Source organism: Neophocaena asiaeorientalis, unplaced genomic scaffold (assembly GCF_003031525.2).
Source record: "Neophocaena asiaeorientalis asiaeorientalis breed wild unplaced genomic scaffold, Neophocaena_asiaeorientalis_V1.1 scaffold242, whole genome shotgun sequence".
NCBI classification, from domain to species: domain Eukaryota; kingdom Metazoa; phylum Chordata; class Mammalia; order Artiodactyla; family Phocoenidae; genus Neophocaena; species Neophocaena asiaeorientalis.
In genome coordinates, this window is record NW_020172451.1 from 320821 (window position 1) to 330627 (window position 9807).

The 9807-nt window shown below is 49.4% G+C and overlaps 1 protein-coding gene across 7 annotated transcripts in view; it reads right to left on the bottom strand.

Annotated features, from left to right (window-relative positions):
• The window catches only part of PPP6R2 (protein phosphatase 6 regulatory subunit 2), a 77999-nt gene that overhangs the window by 24275 nt on the left and 43917 nt on the right, over positions 1 to 9807 (bottom strand). For all 7 annotated transcript variants that reach the window (XM_024737422.1, XM_024737425.1, XM_024737424.1 and 4 more), the window contains one exon: positions 4269 to 4455. In XM_024737422.1, coding sequence (XP_024593190.1) covers positions 4269 to 4455 — 187 coding nt within the window. The remainder of the gene's footprint in view (positions 1 to 4268; positions 4456 to 9807) is intronic.

Below are 9807 nucleotides of genomic sequence, written 5' to 3' on the forward strand. Positions count from 1 at the left end.
TCTTTAAAAAGAGTGATTAGAGAGAAAGACTGAAAACAGCAGAGAAGCCTCCAGGAAACATCCCTACACACCCTACAGATATAAACACCATTACAAGGGGTTATCCGGAACAAGTTTAGGCCAATATCTGTAAATTTGGAAAAATGAAAAATTCCTTTGAAAAACTCACGTAAACTGACAAGAAGAAAGAGAAAATCTGGAGTTCTAGAGTGTCAAAAGAAACAAAATCTCTAACTAAAGGCCTCCCCATACAGAAGACTCCAGGCTCTAAAGGCTTTACTAGTGAATTCTATCAAAAATTTAAAGAAAAATAACCCCAATCTTATGCAGGACTCCTCCAGGGAACATAAAATGAGAGAAGATGCCCCATATCATTGTATGAGGACATAAAACCTTGATTCCAAAACCTTGATGTGGGCACTTTAAGAAAAGGAAATTATATAAGGACCTGCTGTATGGCACAGGGAACTCTACTCAATACTCTGTAATGGCCTCTAAGGGAGAAGAACCTAAAGAAGAGGGGACATGTGTGTATGTATAATAGATTCACTGTGCTGTACACCTGAAACCAACACAACACTGTAAATCAATTATACCCCATTAAAAATTAAAAAACAAAAAAGAAAAGGAAAGGAAATTATAAGCCAATCTCACTGATGGCCACAGATACAAAAATTCTTAAGAAGAAAGCAATATGGGGCTTCCCTGGTGGCGCAGTGGTTGAGAGTCCGCCTGCCGATGCAGGGGACACGGGTTCGTGCCCCGGTCCAGGAAGTTCCCACACGCCGCGCAGCGGCTGGGCCTGTGAGCCATGGCCGCTGAGCCTGCGTGTCCAGAGCCTGTGCTCCGCAACGGGAGAGGCCACAACAGTGAGAGGCCCGCATACTGCAAAAAAAATCCCAAAAAAACAAAACAAACAAACAAACAAAATAAACTCCACAACAAACAACACAGTTAATTGTAAAACAGTGAAAGCTTTTCCTCAGAGGCAATAAATAAAACAGAGGCCCACTATCACCACTTCAATTCAACAATGTATTAAAGGTTCCAGACAATGCAACAAGGCAAGAAAAAGAGACTAAAAGTGTAAGATTTATAAAGGACAAAATAAAATTGTCATTAATCACAGATGGTATGATCTTATACATAGATTTAAAAAAAGAATATAAGGAATTCGCTGGCAGTCCAGTGGTTATGACTCCATGCTTCCATTGCAGGGGGCATGGGTTTGATCCTTGGTGGGGAACTAAGATCCCACATGCCGTGCGGCGTGGTCAAAAATAAAAATTAAAAAAAAAAAGTAAAAAGAATATAAATTATTAGAACAGCAGCTTTATTGATAATTTCCAAAAACTGGAATCAGCCCAGATGTCCTTCAACATGTGAATGGTTTAACAAACTGTGTTCCATCCACATCACGGAACACTACTCACACTGCAATAAAAGCGAATGTACTACTGATACGTACAACAACTTGGATGACTCTTCAGGGATGTATGCTAGAAAAAAAAGCCATAAGGCTATATGTTATATGATTTCATTTAAATAACAGTTTGAAAAAACAAAATTTCTGAAATGAAACAGACTAGTGGTTGCCAGAGGTTAGGGATGGGTGAAGGGATAGAGGCCAGAGGAAGGTGGGAGTAGTTATAAAAGGGCAACACAAAGGATCCTTATGGTTTAAGAACCGTTCAGTATGTTGACTGACGGTGGAGACACGAACCTACACAAGTGATAAATTGTACTGAACTTAACACACGTACACACACAAATGACTGCAAGTGAAATGTCAATGTCCTGGTTGCGATCCTCTGCTAGCATTTTACAAAATGGCACCACTGAAGGAAACCAGGCAAAGTGTACAAAAGGTAGCTTTACATTCTTTCATAAAACTGCATGCGAATCTAAAATTATCTCAATAAAATTTTTCAATAAAAAAGACACTGTTTAGAATAACATGAAAATATCAAGTACCTAAGGATAAACATAACGAGAACTATGTAAGACCTCTACCCAAAGAACTTGGTTACTGAGAGAAATTAAAGAAACCCTAACTACTCAGCTTTTTGCTATAGCACAAAAGCTGCCATAGATAATATGTAAACAAACGGGAGCAACTGTGTTTCAGTAAAGTTTCTTTTACAAAATAGGGGTGGGCTGGTTTTGGCCTGTGGGCCATAATTAGCCAACCCCAATCTATAGGAAATGCAAGCCTAATCAAAATTTCAGCAGGTTTTTCTGGGGAACAGGGGAGAATGTGGAAACTGACAAACTCACTCTAAAATTTGCTCATCCTAAAATAATGCAAAAGGCAAAGAATAGTAAAAACAACCTTGAAGAAAAACAAAGTGAGAGGACTAATTCTATCGAACATCAAAACTTACAAAGCTACAGTAATTAAATAGTGCTGTGTTCATAATTACAAACAGGACAGTAGAAAAGAAATGCATACACACGTGATTGCTTGATTTATGACAAGAGGGACACTGTGAAGCAACTGAGAAAGCACGGCCTTATCGATACAGCGCTGGGTCAACTGGACAATAACCATGTGAAAAACACTTCAGTCTGACACCATTTACAAGAATCAATTCCAGGTAGACTGTAGGTAGGAATATGAAGGTAAAACAATAAAGCTTCTAAAAGATAACACAGAAGAGTAGTAAGAGAATTATCTTTATGATTTCGAAGTCAGAAGTTTCTTAACAAAACAACAACAACAAAAAAAACCAAACAAAAAGAGTTATGACTTGGACTATATGAAAATCAGGCTCTCTGCTCATTAAAAGATACCATTAAGAGAGTAAAAAACAAAACCAAACCCAGCAAGCAGAGTGGGAAAAGATGTTTGCAACGCAAAATCAACAAAGGGGGAATTCCCTGGCAGTCCAGTGGGTGGGACTCTTGGCTTTCACTACAGAGGGCGTGGGTTCAATACTGGGTCAGGGAACTAAGATCCGGCAAGCTACGTGGCAGGCCGCCCCCCACCCCCCCAAAAAAATCAACAAAGGACTTGTATCCACGAAATAGAATTCCTACAAATGAAAAAAGAAGAGACAGCCTGACAGAAAATGGGCAAGAGACTTCACACAAAAAGTATCTAAATGGCCAATTAATACATGAAAAGGTTCTCATCCTCACTAGTCACCAGGGAGATGCAAACTAAAAGCACAATGCTGTTATATACACCATCAGAAGAGATAAGATAAACCGACTGATAATATTAGTCAGGGCTGGAGAGGAAGTGGAAGAGCAGGAACTGTCATGCTCTGCTGCTGGGACTACAAACTGGCTCAACCACTCTCACTTCAGCCATTCAAGCTGACCACACGTACATCCTAGTTATGACCACGTGGCTCAATGTCTGGAGAAAAGGAAGTCCTTATATTTTAGAGATACACGCTGAAATATTGACAAAAGAAATGACATGCCATCTGGGGTTTGTTTTGAAATAGTGCCTGGGGGATGGCGAGCAGGGATAAAGGTGAAAGAAGACTGACAAGGCCGCCTCCTGAAACAGGTAACAGCACAGGCGCCAGCAAACCTCATGGCCCTTCTGTGCCATCTACGGTGTGCAGTGCTGAAGCACGCCAGGGCAGATACAAGGCCAGAGCAACCGTGGAGCAAATGTGGCCTCCAGGAGGCCCACGCTCCAGCTGAATGAAACGAGTTCACTCCCTGCTTTACAGAAAAATATTACTAGGCGATTCCCTTTTTTTCTTTTTTTGGCTGCACCACGCGGCTTGTGGGATCTTAGTTCTCCAACCAGGGATCAAACCCATACCTCCTGCAGTGGAAGCACGAAATACTAACCGCTGGATGGCCAGGGAAGTCCTAGGCATTTCCTTTAATTTGCTTTGAAACAATAAGTGCCCTAGACATACAGGCACCCGCCACCCACACAGATGCAGCAGCAGACACCCTAATGTCCTGCCATGATGCAGGTATGTCCTGGATCTCTCACCCATGAATGGTCAGTGACAGGACAAGCTGGCCTAGTTTGGGGCCCTGCGCAGCTCCCAGGGGTGGCAGAGGTGCTGCTTATTTCAGAGCCGGCCAGAGGAAGTCTCTCTTGGGAAGCCACTTTCTTAATCAAATCCCAGCTCCCACAGCAGCAGCCCACACAGCTCCACGTGTGTCCCACAGAACAGTCAGAAGCCTGCCCCCCACAGCCTGATGCACAGGTCACACAGCAGTGGCTGAGGGCAAGATGCGACGACGTCAGCCACGCCTCCCTCCCACATCTCGCGGGCTTGGCAGATGAGTACCTGTTCAGTTCTTCTCGCGATGAGACTGCCAATGGTCTTGCTGAAAAAACTGGCGAGGAGAGGATTGAGAGGCGGCTCACGGTTCAAGAAGTCGTAAAGAAGGTTGAGCAAAGTCTCGTCCCCTCCCAGCCTGTCACTGATCTGCGGCACGTCGCACGTCAGCAGCTCACAGGCTGTGTTTGGGTACCTGAAGGGGCACAGTGCAAGCAACTGGAGGTGAATGAGACTTCCCCACTGCTCAGGAAGCTACTTGAATGATCTGCCTCTTAGGAAGCAGATCCACAGGCAGAAACCAAACATGGCTAGACCCTGGGACAGAATAAAAATGTGATTATTCTGTGACCAACCAGCATTTTTGACTACTAGAACCTCAATGTTTTTATCATACCTTTTTCTGGCTCCTCATACCCTAAACTCTGACATCCCACATTTTCTGACTCTATTTCCATTCTCTACGGAACCTTTCCTAATCTTTTGCCTTCTCCTCTGCCCTCTTACTCACCTGCCATGTCTCTCACCTCCATCAGGTTCGTCCTCCCCGCTCCAAGCCTTTCCTGACCCCACATGTCAACAAGCACAGATCTAGCTTGTTCCCACACTGAAGAGATGCCTCGTCAGCAGTTTACAGTGCAGTACCAGTTCTGAAGTGCTATGCAGGCCAATTATTATTAAGATATACCAATATATGTAAACTATGTACTATTCATTTGATAAAAATGATCAGACAGGGGCTTCCCTGGTGGCGCAGTGGTTAAGAATACACCTGCCAATGCAGGGGACACTGGTTCGAGCCCTGGTCCGGGAAGATCCCACATGCCGCAGAGGAACTAAGCCCGTGCGCCACAACTACTGAGCCTGCGCTCTAGAGCCCACGTGCCACAACTACTGAAGCCCACGCACCTAGAGCCCGTGCTCGGCAACAAGAGAAGCCACCGCAATGAGAAGCCCATGCACCGCAACAAAGAGTAGTCCCCGCTCGCCACAACTGAAAGAAAGCCCACGCGCAGCAACTAAGACCCAATGCAGCCAAAAATAATAAATAAATAAATTTATTTATTTAAAAAAAAAAAAAGATCAGACACAAAATAATCCTGATCCCATTACGTGTAATCCCATACCACTATGCTCCCTGCCTGACCCTCTGACAGACATGGGGTCACTGCTGTGGTCCTGGGACAGGCCTACCCAATGTCCTGCTGCATCCAGGACAGAGCCCACCATAGCAGTGCAGTGACAATGCCTGGTGCCACACTCAGCACATCTGGGAACACAGGTGAGGGCGCCCAGGGCCAGAGCAGGCAGGAACCTAGCGGGAGCATCCTGTGGGGCTGACTGCCCTGGAGCACACCTGGCACCAAGCTACACGGGACATGCTGTGCAGCCTCAGGCACCTTACCTAACGTTTCTGTGTCTAGGCTGCTTTCTCTGAACATGGAGGTCTGAGTGTCCGCCTTCCCCACGAGGCTGCATATAAAGCAGAGCAGCAGCGTCTGGCGCACAGTAAGCCCGGGGTCAAGGTCAGCCACTGTGACCCTACGGCTCCTGGTAGCAACCCACACGGCCCCAGCAAGGGCCTAACCCCAGGTGGTCACTGCGGTCAGCTAGGGCCTGGCGGCCGGCCCAGCGTGGAGGGCAGGGGACAGGATCTCAGCCTGGCTGTGGGGTGGGTGCTCCCCGTCACCCAGAGAAGAGGGCCTTCTGAAGCCAAGCAGGCAGCCGGGTATGAGCGAACGCCTGATCCACACAGAGGGGCCCAGACGAGGTGTGGCCAGCGCCCAGCTCATGCGGTCGAGGCGAGGATGAGATGGGGCAGCTCCGTACCGTGGACGTGGCCCACAGTGACCAGCACAGCAGACAGTGCAGGGCCGCCAGGGGCAGAGGCCAGAGAGCCTGCTCGGAGCGCAGCACCCAAGGCCGGCAGGAGGTCCCACAGGACACGGGCGGAGAGGTGCCCACCAGACTCCAAACAACAAGACAAGACTCACCAAGCAACAAGGGAGAAGCGTGCCCCAGAGAAAGGCACAGAAGCTTTTCCAGAGCACACGGAAAGGCTCCCATCCAGCCTCTGCGTGTGCGCACGTGTGTGGCGAGCTGAGCCACAAGGTGCTGCGGTACTTAGACAAGGTTGCATCTGGGTGGAGGGACTGAGATCTCTATCAGTATTTTACAATTATTCTTCAGAAAAACAGGTACTGCTCTAATAATTTATGCAGGAAATAGCCATTCCAGTTAAACACGGCAGACGGAACATAGAGGTTTGTGGCCATAATGCAAAGAAGAAAAGACAAGAGAGGTAGAAACTCCGCGGAATGAACCTAGAGGGTGGGCGGCCAGGGAAGCAGGCCAGGCGCATGAGGCAGGTCTGTGTCTCAGGGTCCTGGGGGAGGAGGGTGGGCAACCAGACACACAGCTCAAGAAACCCAGAAGGATCCTGTGGAGCCCTCCAGGGCACGAAAGCCTTTCTGTGTCCACTATTTCTTGTTGGTAGGAAATAGGCTTCATTCAGCCTCCCTGACATTCCGCACATTCCAAAGGACAGGTTCAAACGGTTACTAATCAGGGAAGGGAGGGGCTGAAGAAACAAGGGAGGGGCAGCCAAGAACCAATGGTGCAGGTCCTGGTTCCTCCTCGAGGGATACACATAACAGTATCTGTGAGCCCCTCAGCAGAACCAAGGCCTCCATCCAGGAGGACAGTAACTTCAGGTTGAGCCCAAGATCCCTGGAGCATCTGCTCTGTTACCTGGCTGCCAGCCAACGAGAAGACAGCCACATACTCCGCAGCCCTCACCCCAAATTTTCCCTATAAAACTTCTCCCCTGAAATCGGGGAGTTTGGGGTGTTTCTTGTTTTTTGGTTTTTTTTGCGGTACGCGGGCCTCTCACTGCTGTGGCCTCTCCCGTTGCGGAGCACAGGCTCCGGACGCGCAGGCTCAGCGGCCATGGCTCACGGGCCCAGCCGCTCCGCGGCATGTGGGATTTCCCGGACCGGGACACGAACCCGTGTCCCCTGCATCGGCAGGCGGACTCTCAACCACTGCGCCACCAGGGAAGCCCAAGTTTGGGGGTTTTGAGCATGAACCACCCATTCTCCCTGCAGGTCCCTGCAATAAAAAAACCTTTCTGTGCTCCAAACTCTGACGTTTCGGTTTGTTTGGCCTCACTGTGCTTTGGGCACACACACTTGCGTTCTGTAGCACTCAGAGAGGCCCGGATGGAGACAGCATCCACCAGGCAGGTGGAGGGTCAGTGCAGTGAGAATCCCAGCCCCTCCTCCTTGTTTTGTTTGCTTAGTTTTATACTTATTTACTACTAATTTCTCCCAAACTCTTTGACTATAAAACTCTCCTGGATTATTGGTCCTGCTTCTGAGATTCCCCTGTCTTAACCCAGGGGATAAAGTTACATTACTGGGAAATTCCAGAGCAACAGGATTAGAAAAGGCCCTAAAATGCCCCTAAGGAAAGCTGCAGACTGTGGCATCAGACTTGTCAGCAGCAGGGCTGGAACTAGGACCTAGAAGGTGTGAACGAAAAATGCTGCTGCCCTGTCAGTAAACAGAGGGTGCTGCAGCCATCAAGCCACTAGAGCCTCCCCAGCCGCCCTGCCCCGTGAGCCCTGAGAGAACTCGGGAGAGAGAAAAGCGGCTCAGCCACGGCAGCCACCCTCAAGGATGGGAAAAGCACAGGATCCTGGCCCTAGACAGCTGAGGTGCAGATCAAAGGAATGATTTCAGTGAGCCCAGACTCCTTTTTTTTTCTTCTTATTTTGGCTGCGTTGGGTCTTCGTTGCTGTGCACAGGCTTTCTCTAGTTGCGGCGAGCAGGGGCTACTCTTCGTTGCGGAGCACGGGCTTCTCATTGTGGTGGCTTCTCTTGTTGCGGAGCATGGGCTCTAGGCGTGCAGGCTCAGTAGTTGTGGCACACGGGCTTAGTTGCTTCGCGGCATGTGGGATCTTCCCGGACCAGGGCTCAAACCAGTGTCCCCTGCATTGGCAGGCGGATTCCTAACCACTGCACCACCAACCAGGGAAGTCTCGAGCCCAGACTCTTGCATCTTTCCATACACAGGAAAGTGCTAAATTAACTTAAGATGTCTGGTTTTCTTTAATGAACAGTAAGCTTTTGAAGTCCCGACTACCTGGTCTTTGTTGCAAAAACTCCTATATATCCTGGCCCCTCCCTCACTCTTCAGAGCTGTCCCTCAGAGCGATCTGAGAGTCCTGTCTCCAGGGCTTGAAGCCTTAGAAATTCCGCCAAATAAAACATAATTCTCAGCTTTTAGGCTGTGCGTTTTTGTTTTTTTTTTCAGTTGACGAAGACACCTATGGAGTCTTCAAAATTTCAGGAGACGCATGTCCAGTCTGGACTGGAAACCAGAGGGAGCTTAGAGCCAGCAGGAAAGAGAACGATGCACTCAGGCTGCGCCCCAACCTTGCCACCCACGCAGACCTCCTCAGGAAGCTGCCAGAGAATAGAATTTGCCAGGGGAAGGAGACAAAAAAGAGGAAGACGAAATCCTGGAGCACGGAAGGTGGACTCAGGAATTATCAGAGGGAGGATGGGAGAGTCCAGGAACCGTAACGGCGGGGATTCATTCCCTCTCCCCCGCTTCACGCCTCCCTCTGGGCCCTGCCCTGCTGCTCCCCAGGGGCTCAGCTCAGCTGGGCAACTGGGCTCAGCCGTCCTCTCTGCTCTGCCCCTTAGTGTGGCAGGCAGGGTTATTTGGTGGGGGTGGGGGTGGGGTCCTTCCTGGGGTCCTGCCCTGACCCAGCCCTGCTTCCCGCTGGGTGAGCAGTTCTAACTCTGATTTGGAAAGAGGAAGCCCTCCACTCAGAGCTAAAACAACATCCCCCCACACACACCACCAGCATGAGGAGCAGAAGTGGTAACTTGGAGTCCATCTGCTGGCTTTTCTGTCTTATTTCTCAAATAGTCCAGAACTCTGCAAAGTGCACAGAAATCTCAAGAAAGAGGCCAGAAGCATCCTCAGGGCTCTCAGGCTGGACCAGGTGGCCAGCTCCCGGCCCAGGGCTGCTCCACAGAGGTCTCACCTGCATGGAGCAGCTTCTGGCTTTAGCAGAACAACTAACCACTCAGGGCAGCTCCTCCGGACCCGTGTGGCTCGGGCACACTCCCTGCTCTCGGGAAGGGTCTCTCCGTAACCAGCCTGCAGCCACGAGGGTGAAGCCACAGCAGCTGGGCTGCAGAGGCACAAAGGCGGCTGGAGGAGGTGCTGCCGCCCTGCCCAGGTGGCCTGGGGCGGCCATCTACAGGCAGAGCAGCGCAGGCACTGGCTCCACGCTCTCCGCTGTGTCACCTGCTGCTGCCACACGCTCCGAGGGCCGAGCTGAGCAGCTCGACGGAGACCTACGGCTCAAAGCCTGAAACAGGGCCTATCTGTATCTTTCGCATCTTTAAAAAAATGATCTTGACTCCACTTCGTCCTTCAGCTACTACCTCATCCATCTACCCAGCCTATTCCTCTTCTCAAAAAGGACGTTTTGGGGCTTCCCTGGTGGCGCAGTGGTTGAGAGTCCGCC